At 31.2% G+C, this 18,392-nt stretch overlaps 1 protein-coding gene across 1 annotated transcript; it reads right to left on the bottom strand.

Annotated features, from left to right (window-relative positions):
• Positions 1 to 259: 259 nt before the first annotated feature.
• On the bottom strand, positions 260 to 18,315 carry LOC106462978 (tubulin beta chain). Its single transcript, XM_022390547.1, has 7 exons — positions 18,188 to 18,315; positions 13,678 to 13,786; positions 8,551 to 8,661; positions 7,400 to 7,644; positions 5,272 to 5,908; positions 4,670 to 4,842; positions 260 to 1,040 (listed from the first exon to the last, which is right to left on the bottom strand). Exons 3-7 carry the CDS (start codon positions 8,609 to 8,611, stop codon positions 852 to 854), a joined length of 1,305 nt encoding a protein of 434 aa, XP_022246255.1. The 5' UTR covers positions 8,612 to 8,661; positions 13,678 to 13,786; positions 18,188 to 18,315; the 3' UTR covers positions 260 to 851.
• Between the last annotated feature and the right edge of the window lie 77 nt (positions 18,316 to 18,392).

The raw sequence follows: 18,392 nt of genomic DNA on the forward strand, positions 1-18,392 counted from the left end.
TGGTTCAGTTTTCTGTCCGAATTTTTATTATACTACATAAATATTTTAAAGACTTAAGAAACAATCCTAAAATAGTTAAAATTCCGAAAAAAATTGGAGCCAGGTTTTAGTGGAAGTGAATAATGTTAATTTCAACAAATGTCATGTGTAATAAATATACTTAGTATTCCGAAAATTGTTTAATCTCGAAGTCTACGTTCAAAGGATCAACGTGTTATACTAGTTTCGGAGAATTCTACTCCTCGTCAGTAACCCTGAACACAAATTAACCAAAGAAAGATAAGCTGGACCTATATCTTTATTTTGCCGCGCAATAACAGGTATATTATATTGTGCTGCTATATAATGTGAAGAACTGAATAGTGGTCAATGACTTTTTCTTCACTTCACTTATCCAGTATATAGTTTTTTCTCATAGAATATTAAGCACGTTCACACCAACAATATGTTTGAAATGTCATTTATACCTACCAGTTGCACTACAAAAACTGATTCAATTTTCATCGAGAAGTCACTCTAGTGTCCCAGCCCAAATATCGAAATAATTCAGTGGGAGGTTATAGATTTATATAAACTTCATCAAACGCTATAACTAGGTGTTACAGTCTAAATTACTGCGAATATTATTTGTCATAGCGTTTCTTGAAAGAAAGAAAATTAACTTGTCCCAGCCCAAATATCGAAATCATTCAGGGGGAGGTTATGCATTTATATAAACTTCATCAAAGGTATAATTAAGTGTTTTACAGTTTAAACTACTGTGAATATTATTTGTAATAGCTTTTCTTAAAATAAAGAAACATAATCTCCTTCAGAGAATTATTAAAATATTATGTGATAAAAATGTTATGCTATTCTTGCATAACAGGCGTCTCTTCACGCTCCCCACCTAGGCTAGCAGCAGGTCCGGTAGAGGGAGCCCTGTCATTGGTAGAAGGTGCTCTGGCTGCTTCTCTATAACTGGGATCAGCAGAAGGTGTTCTTATGTTACCCCTATACCCAACATCAGGAGTGGGGCCTCTGAAATCACCGCCATAAACCTATTTTTAGAAAAAATCAGATAAAAGTTCACTTATTACTTATAATGCTACTAATTAAATAACTTCTCCAATTTATTCGAATGAAATATGCACGATTTTACATTTCAAGGTTTGTATTTATTTCCGTAGTTCCCGAAAGGCCAAAATACATAAAATAGTCAACAGCGCTTAGCATCTAGATTATATATTTAAAAAAGGGGGGAGTTGATATGTTATTTATTAAATTTCCTACAAAACGGGAAGTGGAAATAAGACATCTAAACAACTCCATTAGACTTGTCAAAAATAATTATTACGAAAGCTTACAATGTCTCGTATGTTGTAATGAATGTCTTCTGTTTTATTCTCCTAGAAAAAATATTTTTAAGACCAAATGAATAATACTTAAATATTTAGTAATTTAGGCGTAAAATTGCTATATTATTACTTCGAACAATATGCAGTTGCTCAGATTTGTTGTTCACTGCTCTCTAGCAATATTTTATGATTTAAATTACTTTTTTGAGGAGTTCATGACTAAAAGGCTCTTTGTTTTTGTTTCTTTTAGTAGGCTGTTTGTGTTTTTGCTTCGTAAAAGAAGACAAAACTTCCTTCTAGATAGTTCGAAAATAAATTTATCTCTGATTTGATAAACTCATGTTTAGTATATTACGACCTAGTTCGAAGTATCTGAAGATGACGCTTTAATTTTCTGAAAATTTAGTTCATAATTATTAAAGTTTCTAAAAGGTGAAAAAATATCTGAAACATTGTTTCAGGTAAAAATAACAAAAAACTTTATTTTATTTACTACGTTCTAGTACACTCAAAATGTCATGAACAATATACAATAAACATTCCTTGCAAATATATCTTTGTGACGCTTTTCAATAAAAATGCGAGATATTATGGCAGTTTTACTTAGATATATAATATTAGCTCATCTACGTATTTTTTTTTTATTTTAAATTTGTAAATTTAAAGATATTGCAATGTGTTTCGAAGTTTTGTGTAAAAAAGATAAAAGTGGCATACCTGATGACTTAAACAATAATTCCCTGCAATTATCTTGTACTTAATATACCACGTCCTAATTTTTTTTTTTTTTTTTTGGACTGCACACCGCGCATCTAACCTTGCTTGACTGATCAAATGTACCATGAAATACCTAATTACTAATACTTTTACTTATGAAATATTTTGTTAGTTAATACAACTGATGCTGCTTTTATGGTGTGGTACTTTAGCCTAGCATATTTCTCATCCCCCTTAGATAATATATAATTTTTTCAAGAATTTTATATACGTTGAATCTTGTTTTTAACGTACAAAGTTGGTCAAGGGAACCACTAAGTTTCTCTCGCCATAGGTATTCGTGAAACTGAGTCAGTCAACCATGGAATCACATGTGCCTCCCATTAGAAAGGATTGCTTTAACATAATGCATTTTGTATGAAAAGTGACAGTGATTCATTCTATTTGCTAGATGAGTGATGCTCCCACAATATAACATTCCTTCTCTTGAAGTAACAGCGACACTTGCATTTTGAGAGAACTTGTATTATTGTCTTCCCTATATAATGCCATGTTCTCTCAGTATGGAAAAACTTTTCAACTTAACCAACTTTCAGTTGACAGCTTAGCTTAACATTCTCTCTTTCTAATAACAGCACAATACAAATATGTTTTTCACTTTGATTGTTTGTTATAAATATTGTATGATTGTGTGCAAGTTCTTGTCCAGTAATTTTTTGTGCGTGTGTGTGCCAAATTCAGGGAAGTCGAGCTGCTGCTCCACAATACACTTTCTGGCGAGCCTCCAAATATACTATTAATTTTTCTTAAATTCAGTAAGCTGGAGAATACTATATCCTAAACTACAGGTTTATGATAAACAATATTTAAAATGTACAAATGATTGGTATGTTATTTTTTCTTTACGCAACCACACACACAATACTTGTACATCCTAAAAACAGATTTTAAATCAAATGAGTTTTTGTTGCTTCAAATTTTACAAATAGATTTAGTAATAAGCTTATTCCTTTCTTTAAGAAATCTTTAACTCTCACTCCCTTTTGTAATTCGCAATATAACTCTTAAATTACTTTAATTACTTCTTTGGAGTTTCATCTCACTTACTTCAAAAGTCTACCCGACAAGGCCCTTGTGACTTGTGTTACTGGCTGGTTGCCTCCAATGAAGCCCGTAATTCAAACTTAAAGACGGCTATACCACACTAATCGTATACTGATTTGGTTCTTTTAGCCCAAGTGCCCAAAAGGTTGAAAATAAAATATATTTGTAGGTATTTGAAACTGATGTGATACATGGATATAATTATTCTAACTCATAACCTAACCATAAATAAAATATTATATAACAATAACCTAATGCACAAATCTATAATGTTGTTAAAAAGCTTTTTAACAGAGATGTATATTTTTGTTAAGAAAAATAATTAAAACAATTATGTAAGAATTATTTATAAAACAAATATTTTTCAAGTTTTATCTGTACTTTTAGCAGTTTTGAAAACTGTTTGAATCCTGAAAACAAATCTAAACCATCATGTATGTACTTTTGTTAGCTCAACATATGATGCTTCTAAGTATAAATTGACTTAATTAAATTAAAACCTATCTTTATATATCACACATCATTCCTTTTTTCGCCCCCCAGTGACACAGGTTTACTTAATATTTTATAACCCAACTTTAAATAACAACACAATAAAAGCTAAGGCACAGAACTGTAGTGTTTTGAAGGGTTTCTTACCAAATATTCCCATCATATTTTAATAGGTAGTGACTGTTTGCAAGTACTAATTCAATAACTAATCCCACACGTATCTTGGCTGTTATATATAGACTGTTACATTTTTCCCAATAGTTGCTAAGATTCAAGAAAATAAAACAGTGGTAGTGGTGGTGCACATAATTGTAAAGCCTGAATGAAAATAAGCAGGAATAGTGTATTGTGTTACTATAATTTCTTTAAGGATGTGTCTTGGCATTTTAAAATATTTGTATGAAAATAAATCTTTAGGCTTCAGTCCCTTAGAGATACATATATTATTTAGATACCTAAAATCTAATACTAAACCTGTACTTGTGCACTTGGTGGACAACAGACGACAAAGTACTTTAGTATCAGAAGTCATTACTCTAGAAATTTTCACATTGTCAAAACATTTAAAACTACAGCACAGAAATTAGTATGTGTGGAACTATTTCTGTTGTAATTAGTCAAATGTTATCCTCAAAATTTCTAAATGCCATTTTAAATTCCAGACAAAAATAGACCAGTGTGACTTCCTACAACTGGTAACACCTTTTTTATATTCTATTGTTTTTTTAAGTTATGCATTCCTTTTACAATCACTGTGGTCACTGATGTCTGATGCTCATATTCAGATACCCATTCATAATGATCATAGTCATGCCAACAAGAGGAATGAGAAATGGACTAGTTTCAAGCAATGCTTTTTAATTGGTGCAGTAGATAATGAAGGTGTATAACTTAACACAGCACAAGAACATTGAATATAAAAATATAAAATAACAAATGCAAAGTAAATAAGAGTGAGACTGTGCTCAAAACTTTTAAACAATACAGACAGCTTTAAGTGGAAACATTTAACCATCCACCTCAGCATCGCCCTCTTCTTCATCATATTCTCCTTCTTCTTCCACAGTTGCATCCTGATATTGTTGGTACTCAGACACTAAATCATTCATGTTAGATTCTGCCTCTGTAAATTCCATTTCATCCATCCCCTCCCCAGTATACCAGTGAAGAAAAGCTTTACGACGAAACATGGCTGAAAATAAATATACGAAGTATGGATACAAAAATTCTCTTTTATGAGTCTTAGTAACCAATTGTATGAACAATACCAATCTAGGTAAGACCTGACTGGCGCAGTTAAGGATTGTTCCTTTTTCAAGTTGTCAATGAGTAAATCATTCTACAAATTTAAACTGTTTCATGATATGTATGGCTCTATGATTAATAAAACAAGTATTTAATTTTAAATTAATTTTTCACCTGAGAAGTTTAAAGATTTCATTCCTCTGTTTTTCAGTTTTATCTGAACATGATTTGCTATGGCAGTTTAAGATTTGATAATGATATGTAATAGATAAACTCTAAGATGAATTCCAATACTCCTCCTAAACTCTCCTGTTCAAGATGAATATTTTTTTTAAATGACGAGAAATGCACAGAACCAATTTAATATGTAACATACCTGTGAACTGCTCAGATATTCTCTTAAAAAGTTCTTGGATAGCTGTGCTATTACCAATGAAAGTAACAGCCATCTTCAACCCTCGAGGAGGAATATCACATACAGCAGTCTTCACATTATTTGGGATCCACTCCACAAAGTAGCTGCTGTTTTTATTTTGTACATTTAGCATTTGCTCATCTACCTCTTTCATACTCATTCGTCCTCTGAAAATGGCAGCAACAGTCAAGTAGCGACCATGGCGAGGATCACATGCTGCCATCATGTTCTTTGCATCAAACATTTGCTGGGTCAACTCAGGAACAGTCAAGGCTCGATATTGCTGGCTTCCTCTTGAAGTAAGAGGTGCAAATCCAGGCATAAAGAAATGCAGACGTGGAAAGGGTACCATGTTTACTGCAAGCTTTCTTAAATCAGCATTAAGCTGACCTGGGAAGCGAAGGCATGTTGTGACACCAGACATAGTAGCACTAACAAGGTGGTTAAGATCACCATAAGTTGGAGTTGTGAGTTTTAAGGTACGGAAACAGATATCATAGAGAGCTTCATTATCTATACAAAAGGTTTCGTCTGTATTTTCTACTAGTTGGTGAACTGACAGGGTTGCATTGTATGGTTCTACAACTGTATCTGAAACCTAAAATGTAAAATGTTAAGAATAAAAAGCAAATACTTAATTTCACATTAAATACTACATCTGGCAAAAAATAGACTATTTGTGTAACTTTGGACTTGACATTAGCTTTAAATAATTAGTTTTTCAGTACTTGGGTGACAACAGTAGTTAATGTTTTATGACTTATTGTAAGTAGAATATTGTTGATAAACAATTAAGTAGCTTTTAAAAAATGGTCACTTGAACTTCACCAGTACTTTTACTGGAATATAATTGAAAACAGAAAAAAAAATTAAAATGTTTATTATATGTGCATATTCATAAAGGTATTTTAAAAACAGCAGGAAAAAATTCACTGAAAGACTTATCATTTCAGTAAGAACTACAACAGGCTACTCATACCTCAAGTTATTTCAGTAAATTGTTTTAAATTGCAGTATTATATATGTGAAGTAGCAACTTCTATTTTATTTTTAGTTATTATTTTGTTTATCATTCCTTGTATTGTTTGGTTAAGGTATATTTTTATTTACCTTAAACACTAGCTCACCTGCCTCCTAGTGTATAGCAAACATTAAACAAGTGATTTTTATATTAAAACACCTACATGAGGTTCCCCTAGCAATGACATATGGATACTAGGTTCATGATTAATTATGTAAAACAAACTTTTAGTAATTAGTATGTGACATGTAATATTGTGGTCGGAGAAAGTAGTGTGTGTGTGTGGGGGGGGGGGGGGTAGAGATTTGTGGGATTGTGATTTATAAGATATATGTTTAAAGATGTTACTGCAAGTATTCATTTGATCTGTTATTTTTGTGATTTAACATTATTTCTTTGAGAATATTGTTACTGTGAATAACCTTATTAATTGGGTTTTCTTCTTCTGGTTCTTTTTTCTTGATTTGTTATTATTGCCATCATTACTTTATGATTTTTACATTAACAGCATTGCTCTTTTGTATTTTTCTGGATATTAGTGTTTATAGTTGAAGATTAAGGTAGTTGTTTATTTTCAATGTACTGGCCAGGCACTATTGCATTAGTGTTTAATATTTTGTAAAACTTGTATTGTGTTTAATAAATCTCTTACGTTTTCATACCCTGGTAGTAACTTTGTTATTTGATGCATTAAACATTCATCGTGTAATTAAAAAATTTTCAATACCGAGGTATTTAAAATTTCACTGATGATAATTATATCATAAACACCTCTATCTGTTAACATTATTCAGGTCCCACAGTTCTTTTAGAAGTTAAAGAAATGTTAAAAATAAAATACTGTTTTTAAAAACCCAAGTTATAATAAATATTGATTATTGAGCTGTTGACACATTAAAAGAAAAACGTTTAAAATACACATACAAATGAAACTAGAAAATACACTAGTATGAGTTATATTATTATTAATTCATTGGCCTAAAACAAATGTAATGATTTCATCCAAAATTATTTTCTAAAGATAATTTCCTTTACTGCAGAAGTGAAATGTAATAAAATATTTCTAACCTTTGGAGAAGGTACAACACTAAAAGTATTCATGATCCTGTCGGGGTACTCCTCTCGGATTTTAGAAATCAAGAGTGTACCCATGCCTGATCCAGTCCCTCCTCCTAATGAATGAGTCATTTGAAATCCTTGTAAGCAGTCACAATTTTCACTTTCTTTCCTGCAGACGTCCAACACAGAATCTACCAATTCTGCACCTTCCGTATAGTGGCCTTTTGCCCAGTTGTTTCCTGCACCACTTTGGCCTTAAAATTTTATAGAATTTTCCATGATTACACTACACTGAAAACTGTCATTATAAAAAGTTGGTTGTCAACGTAAATGTACTTAATTGGAGAATATTTGGAAATAAATTAACACACTCATAATCCAGTTGTAATATTTACAAAAGATATAGATATAATTATTATATAAATAGTTTACTGGATCTTAGCCTTATTTCATATGTTTTTATGTACAATAACAAAAGTTTGTAAAATAAAACTATGAAAATGTGGAGCTTTAGTATTTTGATGTAAAGCTATAAAAGAGCAATCTGCATATAGCCATAATGGATTCATGGCTCCAAAATGTGGAGTGCATTTTTCAGTAATTGGAAACAAACCACAAATTCTCACATCCATAGTTCAGATATACTAAGTTTTACCAAAACATGAAAATATCCAACAAGTTGCTTAATTTTTTGAAATTATGGTGCATGCTTAAAAGTTACATTGTTTATTTGATTTTTAATACAAGAGTAAATAAAAGGAAGCAAGCATTTTTTATATGGTATTGGTAATGCAATATTTTTTCTTAAAAAGAAAAAAGAAAACTATAGTTACTGAAGAATGTGTTTATTTTATTTTATAATTCTGCACCAACAAAATATACATGAACATCTGTAGAATTTACTCCAAATGGGGGTGCAAGCCATTGCAGAGCACTGGCCATTTGCCTTGAAGTTTGAATGTGATGGTCTAGCTGATTGTTGCTCATTTATCTAAACCTACTTTTGTCATTTATATTTAAATAGTATTATTTTCCAATACATTTTTAAAATAAACTATTCAAATAAATTCTCTTTCTGAAATTTCAGGTGAGGGGTAGTAGTAAATGCCCCCCTCCCAATCTTCTGACACACATATGAATATATTAAGAAAATTAATTACCAAACACAAAATTGTCTGGCCTAAAAAGCTGACCAAATGGTCCTGATCTTACAGAGTCCATTGTCCCAGGTTCTAGATCCACCAAAACTGCCCGAGGAACATATTTTCCTCCTATGCAACAATAATTATTTTCATTATTTGTACAAAATACATTAATGATAACATACAAAAAATACCTTATATTACTATGTTACTTGTTCTTTGTTTCCAAAGTAATACATAATACCAATTGAAACTCAGTAACATATCATAAGAGATTTTTTTTTCAATATTCACTTTAGTCATCTACTGTAAATGTGAACTCAGGAATAAATAAAAAGGTATTACCATGTCAACAGTTAAAATTTAAATGAAACATTTTTGAAAACAGTAATATATACAAATAAAGAAGAATATGTTTATAAAATTATAAAAACTACTTAGTACATCATATATTTTGCTACTGTCCTTATTCATGTTTAATACTAGGTTGAAGTTCACAGTCTTATATACTGTACTAATAAACTTTATATAAGAAACTTAACTCTTGTTTTGTTTACACTGGACAATAATGAATATAATAATAATAGTCAAATGTGTTACCAGACTTTACATTGTTATGCTAAGGAAACTTCATGAACTAAACCATCAATTTCAAGTTATCTTCAAAGAGACTCATTTCACAAAGACATACTATATTCTTGGTGAGCTAAAACACATACCTAGATTCAACAATAAGTGAAAGTATTAAATAATAAAAGCTTAAACAATTTGTTGTTGTTCTTTTAAATTTTATAGTGCAATGTTACTAATGCTGTATGCTCACATTATTATATATTCTTCTATTTTAACAAGAGTAAAATAAAGTAAAATCGTAAATAAGCAAAAAAAGAACACAATGGATGATTAAGTGTTGAATAAGGTTAAAAATTAAATATCATTTTTATTATCATCATTTCCAATGATAAAGTTTCTAATTCATTAACCACTATAGACATTGTATAGTTTATTGGTAGCATAAACTTACCAATAAGACAAGAGGACATGTCATATGACACACAAAAAAGGATATTTAGCATTTTGTTTTGACTATTTTCTTTTGAATTATAAACTATGTTTTGATGTCAATTTTATTGACATAGCTTGATAATAAAGTTCTTTAATTATATTTTGTAAATAACTCTAAAATGTTGTAACACGTGCCCTTTCCAATGAGAGAGAGGGTTAACTCTAAGATCCCATATTGCAGAAGCAATGAGTACTATAATTCTGAATATACTAAGTTTACCTTTATAAAACTTGCTAAGCTTTTAGTAAACATTATAGGTATGTTGTACACAAAAGTTAGAATATTTCATAAAGTCTTCTTAATAAAGCTTTGTCTGTGAATTTACTCAGTGTGACTCAGAATCTGACTAGTTAAGTGCAAGATGATTTTCATGTTAAGAATAAAAATACTTTATCATCTTACAGTTTCATACTTCATTTGCATAGCTTCTAGAACCTCTGAAATGAATATCAAAAGTTTTTCATAAAAATTAATATTTTTTCTAACCAACACCAGCTGTAGCTAAATGTTTTTCTTTTTATAATGACTATATATTATATCAGACAACTACACACTATTATTCTTATAGCCAAAGCTAATACTTTTCAAAATTGAGCTTATTTAGTTTATGGCATTACAGCTGTACTTTAGACCCTCTCAGAGTACAGCAAAAGCTATACATAACAGCAGGACAGTTTTATGTAAACAAGTGACTTAGTTAACAGCATGCATGTCAAATTACACAATCATATCTAGTGTATGCAGGAGCTATAATAAATAATTTGTATATGAATTTCTTTTTTTTTTCATTTAAATTCTCCTATATAACCTAATAAGTTTCTAATTTTTACACTATTTACTTTGTAATGATAATTATAAAATGCAAAAAACAAGAAGAAATTTAGTATTTAAGTGAGGGATGTTGTACTTTCTCAAGTATTTGCTCTCAAAGTCTTGATGAAACTTAAATCTAATTTTTGGTATGGTTGTTGATAGTGCACAATGTAATTTTTACTTCTTTCAAATATGCAACTTAGAACATAAAATATTAATATACACAAAACATACAATGTCCTAAAACTATTATAATTAAATTGGCTTACTAACTGAGCTATAAGTGGATTCAAATAATTCTGTTAGCTGTTTGACAATAGCAACACTGAAACTAATTCCGAATAATTCAGAAACTGTCACAAGAATGACTTTCTTGTTTATATCTCAGTACAGCAAGATGATTGGATGTTACAAATTTACATTATGCCCCACTAATTATATACTACAAGTACATAATTTGTGCTAAACTCAGACGATCATATAGAAGTAGAAAGAAAATCTATAATAGGCAATTTGAAACAACAAAGTGTCACATGACATAAATAAATGAAGATTGAGGATTTATTTAAAAAGTTTACTGATATAAATTGATAATAAAGTTGTTTAACTAAATACTGAATGATCTGTAAAAGAGCATGACGTGCACTTTGACCTCCACCCCTGCATGTAGGGTTAACCTTATACAGACAGTGGGATTTTTCAGTTTGCTTTTGGGACACTAAAGATTAGTACTGTAGAGTTAGCAGGGTGTTAAAGTTTAGTACTTATGGGAATCTGACTGCAAAGTTATAATTTTCTTACACTGAAAATGTATTTCTGACAGTTACTACTTACTACTGCTCACATACATAGCTATTCTGGTTCAGTGCTGCCTTCTATTTGCAAATATTTTTCAAATGCCCCAAGCCTTTCACTCCCACGCATACTTCAATTTACATGATTTAACTGATTCTTGCATGCAAATTATCATGCAACAAACCTCCACCAACAGTAGTGACACACTCACATGACTCATTTGACTTCCTCTAGGCTATTCTACCTAACTATCATTCGGAGTTTAGGCACAAACATAAGCACCAATTGACAGTGGGGAGGAAGGGTGGGAAGTGTGAGTGGAAGTAAGAACATGTTGAAAATAAATACATTTTCAGTGTAGGAAAATTATAACTTCCGATAAGTAGCTAGAATCCCACAATGAATAAGTGGAGGGACTGGTGCAAAAGAGAGAGTAGAAGCATCTGAAGGATACTAAGGAGGGGTCCCTCTAATAAGTGGATTATACGTGGGAGACTGCACCACTTCAATACGAGGTATACTCTTTGCCCAGATGTGGAAAAGGTGTGATAGATCTAGGCAGAAAATTGTGAGGAGCACATTTCAATGGGAGAAAAAATGCTTGGACAGTGATCCTAACCACAATATGTTATAATTTCGATCTTCCTGATGATGGGTAAAATAAGGGATATACCTCAAGGTGTAGAGTAACTAGGACATGATGGACCATACACAGCAAGTCAACTGCACACAAAACTCAACTGCCATGAACCAACATCGATGTGGGGGTAGGATGACGATTATACCATCGATAAGTCAAGTACAATCCAAAACTCAACTGCCAAGTTGCAAAAAATAATGGATGCTAAATATTTAGCCATATACCATATAACGACAAAGTAATGTAATTTGCTAACATAAATGATAATATATTAATAATTACTATTTGTGGTAATTATAGATATTGTGTTTTTTTCAGGTGCATCTGGCCAAAGTTAGGCAGGGAACAATTAGAGAGAACACTAGGGAACATGAAGACTAGGAAGATGATGAAGATATTAATTGATGATTGTATTATATGGAAAATAAATAATGAAATTAGCTAAAAACTTGGTGTCATTTTCTGCAAGTTTTTTGGTTATATTTTGATTAATTCAATGTTACATAGTAACATTAGTAAATAATGTTCTGCTAACTCAAAAAAAACTTTTCATGGTTATATTATTATAATGTTACCAGGAAACATTAATGTTGGTTACAGATAATGTTCTTGTAACGTTAAATTGTTTGTTGGGAAAATATAAATTCCAAAATGTTTTACTTAAACTTTGTTAAAATAGTGTTAGATTATTATTTTTAATCAAAGTTTGGGATTTGATATGCAGGTGCGCATAACACCTAAAATGTACTCACCAGTCATGATAGGGTTAAAGAGATTTCTTATTAAACAAAATCTCCATTATTTTAAATAACAACAGAAGTTGAATTAAGTCTCTTAAATTTCTTTTCATTAACTATACAGGTATTTTTACTTATTTATTTATTCTGGGTCTATATCCAAGTTCCTTTACTGGTTTTACATTTTACAATTGTATTTGTTTCATTTTGAACCTATGTTGTTATCTGTAATTGCTGTTTGGAATTTAATGTAGGAATATGCTAAAGATGGAATTTGCATATTCTAAAACATTCAGTAAATGTTATTTTTATCACTTCTGTGTTTGTGTTGGTTATTATTACTAATTTTATCAGATTATGATTTTTATAGTTTTGTATGGTGTGAATTTTTATAGAAAGTAAGCATTTCAAAATATATGATAATTCACTAGAGGAAAAAAAGTTCAATGCTAAGTTGTCATTTTTTCCCTTTTCAAATGAATTTATTACTCATCAATATTTTACTTTAACTGTACATGTTTTAATTGATACTGTAGATTTTTGCTGATGTTATAGTGAATCCATTTTGAACATCCCTGAAAATTAACAAGTTCTTTATAATAATTAAACTTTTTTATTATCAAGTTAAGAACAGAAGATCTTACTAAGTGCCATACAATCACACTTGTACCCATTGGAAAATTTAGATCCAGTCATTGATATTAGTTGATGCTCTACAAATGCTTGTGTTTCAAAGTGACTTAAAATCCCACTGCATTGGTACATTAAGTTTTTAAACACAATTTTTGAAACAGCTGACTGTTATATAAAATCTGAGCAAATTACCAACTGTGGAGGTTTACAATGGAAAATAGGTATCATATCCCAGAAGGATACAAAATCACTATTTCAAGTATCCATACAGGATTGTGATGGCAAGATAAAAGGAAATATGTTTAAAAATAATTTTATCTCATTAAAAATCTTCATCATGAGCTTTTACTAGTACACAGCACTAACTATTAGCCAAAACATCTGGTTATTGTTGGTTAAATGACTCTCAAATGGTTAAAAGTACAAGTTGCATGATTTATTTCCTACAAAAATACACATACCTGTGGCTTCATTGTAGTACACATTTATCCTTTCCAACTGTAAGTCAGAGTCTCCATGATAAGTACCTGTTGGGTCAATCCCATGCTCATCTGATATCACTTCCCAGAACTACAAGGAAAATTTCAAAGTTTTAGTATACTAGCTGTATCTAAGAGCAAGCACAATGAAATTTGATTAAGTTGTCAAGATTTAACCACTCATTTAATTTTATTGGTTGCACATATGTATATTATCAGTGTATGAAGCACTGCAGATATGGTTCCAAGTCAGGGTCACTTCTGTACTGTTAGAGATCTGATATATCTTACATGTACCATGTATGCATTCACTATTCCCAGCCAAACTTATGCTATGGCATAAGTAACAGGATATATGGGCCATACTTTCATTTCTAGATGCAAACACTTATAATTTTGTTTGTTTTGTTTAACCTGTACATTTTGCACTATACACACCACAAAGATTGAGCCCCACCAAATTCAGTTATAAGCTTTCAAGTTTACTGCTGAGTCACTAAGGGGAAGCATATATTCAAAGTATATATTATATATTTTGATAAACACAATATACTGATTAAGATTTTGTATGCTATTTAACTGGTTTAATCAGCTTAATTAGCACAATGCCAAATAATCAACTGAGCATACCTGCACAAATTACTATGGAAGTAGACAGTTTTACATTTTTATTGGAAAAAATACTAAAACTTAAAAATTAACCAGTAGAGTGTAGTTAAGGCAACAACAATAGGTTTATTTGCTTCAATGCATAATAATTGTGGATTATACAGGGTGGGCCAAAAGTAGGGTTACAGTTAACACTTAAACATTTTTCCTTTATTAGAAATTTAGACATTTATTTATATACATTATATTTACATATTAGACATTTTACATTAAACATTTAATCTCTCAAGTGCTCAAAGTGTCTTTATTATATAATTATAATATAATAATATAATATAATCTTACTTATATAATTGTGGATTATATAAGTAAATGAATGGAAGTTATTTTTCAAATTATTCATTGGTCTAATAAGGCAACTTAATAATAAATAATATTTTTGTACCACTCGCATCTGTATCTAGAATGAGTTGATCCTCCAGTTTGATATGCCACTACAGGAGTAGAGGTCATTTCCTTCTTCAGTTTGTTGTATGTTTGTTCACAATGAGCAGTCCATAAGAACTTATTTGGCTTTTCAAGTAATTTGTGTAGAGGACAAGTTATGTTAGAAAAATATTTAACAAAATGACACAAGTCAGAGCACAGCCCAAGAAATCATCTTACCTCACATATGTTCTTTGGTGTTGGCTGATTTTGTACAGTCAGATTTTAATGGGTCGTAGACACTCCTTCCATGTTAACAATGTATTCCATGAAACTCACCTGTTGATGGAATGAATCACACTCTTGTAATTTGGCTTAAGGTTCTTTTTTTTTTTTTTCAAGCAATCCAGAACTTCTTCAGCCCTTCATAATCATTATCACTGGTCTTCCTATGTATGATTATGTCATCCAAGTAGATAGGTACCAACATTCCTGGGTAGTTCAGACAGAACACACTCCATTAACTGTTAAAATGGAGCAGAAGCATTACATGATCCGAATTTTAACAAGGCAAATTGCCATAGTCCATTTCCATGGTAAAAGCTGTCTTCTTCTTACTTGATTTGATTGACTTGCATTTGTCAATATCCAATCCTAAGATTCAATACTGAAAACTATTTCAATCCTTGACAGTGGGTAGGAATCCTTATTTGTAATTTTCATTCACCTTCCAGTAGTCCAAACAGAACTTTGTAGATGCATTCTTCTTCTGCACATGTATAATAGATGATGCATAAGGACTTCTATTTAGTTCTATCATTCCTTTTTTTGTCATGGCTTCTATCTCTGTTTGCAAGGGAAAGTTGTCTAACTAACTGAAATATTGGGGCTGCCTCCTTTATCAATCTTTCGACATACTTCACTTGTTCGGCCTAAGTCATGAGATCTAATGGGGATGGTGTCTTGATATTCTATGAGCAAATTATGTAATCATTGGCAATGATCAGTTGTTAGACCTCTACAACTTTGTTCATAAAACTCTTGTAAGTAAGGTGGTAAGTTACCCTTATGTAAAGGTTTGACATCAAACTTCCTACATCTTTCATCAAAGATGACTACTTCAAATGATTTTTTATGTGGATGTACTACCTGTACAGATTCCAATCTTGCAATGTCTAATCCAGATTTGACTAGAATTCTACGGTTAGTTGTGCTCATGGCTCTAGTGATGACATCTTTATTAATCAGACCAACAAGATTCTACCAGCCATCAATCCATCAAGGATATGCTGGAGTGTTTGGTTCTGTTCATTAGGTGTAAAATTATTTCTAACAAGTTTTGGAATGAGTATTTCATTTCTTGTTGGTACAATTACTGTTCTCTTTTGTTGTCATAGGGAGTTCAATCTCTTGTGTAGTATCACTGTTATTAATGCATAGTGATTTCCTGGACATAAACTATTAAGCTATTGAAGCTAGGCTAACCTTGTATCCATGTTTCTGCATGAAGACAGTTTCAAATATGCAATCTTCCTCTATATCAATTACCCAAATATCATGAAGTGTGGAGAAGTTGCCTACAATAAGGTTAACTTCTAATTTTCCTCTTGCTGGAGTCTTATGTTTGCTTGCTGTTTGAATCATTCCCTCTTATTTCTTCATATCTGGAAGCAACTTCCAATCTTTTGTTATCAAGTCAATTCAAACTATTGTACCTGTAGAACCAGTGTTGATCAACATACTGCAAGACTTCCCATCAATAAATCTATGGCTAGTGGACAGATTTCTTTAAACAAGGAATTTCTTATTTCATATCGGGGAAGATGGAGTATTCTTAGCTGACCTTTGCCCTGTACATTCAGTTAATTCCTGGTTCCTGATGTCTTGTTAGACTTTATTGTTCCTTCAAGCTGGATGGACTCAAAGACTCATACTTGGTTAATGTCTCTTTGGTGTCTTAATAGTTGTCAATTCCTCACAATGTTAGCAGTAATGATCAGGTTTCCCACATCTGAAACAGTTCCCCCCTTTCTAATATTCTTATAAAGGAATCCGTATTTCCCATAAGCTTTTGTCTGCAGTTCCTGGAAATATTTCAAGTTATACTTGAAGCATTTATTATCTTGTTTATTTTCTCTATTATGTGTAAATAATTGTTTAACTAATACTTTTAGTTCTTCTAAGCTGTTGTCAGTGGGAGTTGATGCTTCAACACTAATCAATCTTACATTCCTGTAGTTTTGAGATAGTATTTTTCCTGTTTATCTGTGACTTTAATCAATTCTAGTTCCATTGCCAACTTCAAAGATGTATACCTATTCTGCTTCATCCTAATTCTCAAACTTTGTCTGTTAAGATGTCTATAAATTGGTCTCATGCCAAAAATTCCCTTATTTCGTTAAAAGCATCTGAGTAAGATAACTGTGTAAGCCTTTCCAAACCTGTGCAAGTACTCTTTCCTCTGGACTCTGTTCAGAAACATTGCTCTGGATACTTCTTTCTGCTGCAACACTATGAACCTGTTGGATAAGGCAGCTACCAATACCTGATGTTTGTTATGGATCTCAGATGGTAGGTTACTTAATGCTGTCAAAGTTGGTCCTTTTAAATGGATAGCTTGTTGTTCACTATTCCACCCATTCATTTCAAAAATGATTTCAAGATGAATGTGGTACACCTCCCATAATAGGTTTCTTGACTAGCTGATCCTGAACTGGCCAGCTAAGTTTAATTCTTCTTTAAATAGTAGGTCTCTTTTTTTAACTTCTTTAAATTCCTGACAGGTTCTTCTAATTTATATTACTCTTCTTCCTGGTCTTTCTTTAATTGTTATCTCTTTTCCTTGTGGTTTCCTTTTAATTTTCTGTAAATTTCTTCTTCTTTAAATGCTTTGCATTTATCTCTTTGTTCTTTCTATTGTTTTATAATGTCTAGCAGGTTTCCTATTTCACTCTGTTCCCTGACATGAAGTTAAGTCAAAGTTCTATCATATTTTCACCAAAATAATCTGATATCTAATGGCAGTGTTTTAAAATCATTCTTTTGTTGGCAAATTTGTTTCAGTTATATGGTAAAATTAATTCAACATCAAGTCCAGGTAATGATAATATATTAGTTTATTTTCTTCTTTAAGATTTCTATTAGCATAAACACTGCAGTCAATTGTAGACCATGTTTACACTCACTCTAAGTGTACTACACTAATGTAAAAAGCCAACTCACTTGTATAAAGCAAAAAGCAACATAATATGTGCTAAAGCTAATCCAGATCCAAACACTTTACTAAATACACAAACACATTACCTAATTCATTCTACCCACTAGAAACAACTCTCTATCATGTCAACTTTCTTAACGTTTTAATTTCCTTTACTGAACCTTGTGTATATAATCTATAATTGAATTTACTAACATTTGGGTCAAATATTTTAGAATTTCCTTGGTGTTATAAGCCTACCTTAATATCATCATGACCTACAGCTTCCTCTAGCTAACATATATTATACAACATTAATAATATAACTTATAACAATATGTTTTAATATTTGGGCCATCCTACATCTGCTATACCCAATACCGACAACAGCCTTTCCTCCAATCAGTACCAAGGCTGATCAGGCCATCTGGGAAGTAGTCTAGGTGTTATATATATATATATATAA

Source organism: Limulus polyphemus, unplaced genomic scaffold, assembly GCF_000517525.1.
Source record: "Limulus polyphemus unplaced genomic scaffold, Limulus_polyphemus-2.1.2 Scaffold49, whole genome shotgun sequence".
NCBI classification, from domain to species: domain Eukaryota; kingdom Metazoa; phylum Arthropoda; class Merostomata; order Xiphosura; family Limulidae; genus Limulus; species Limulus polyphemus.

Bases quoted from the DNA above. Each gene is read 5' to 3' on its own strand.
- LOC106462978 (XM_022390547.1), bottom strand. From the start codon at position 8,611: ATGGACTCTGTAAGATCAGGACCATTTGGTCAGCTTTTTAGGCCAGAC. The intron at 7,645-8,550 runs GTAATTAATTTT...TAAAATTTTAAG, and splicing joins GCCAGACAATTTTGTGTTTG to GCCAAAGTGGTGCAGGAAAC. The intron at 5,909-7,399 runs GTTAGAAATATT...TTTACATTTTAG, and splicing joins GTGTTGTACCTTCTCCAAAG to GTTTCAGATACAGTTGTAGA.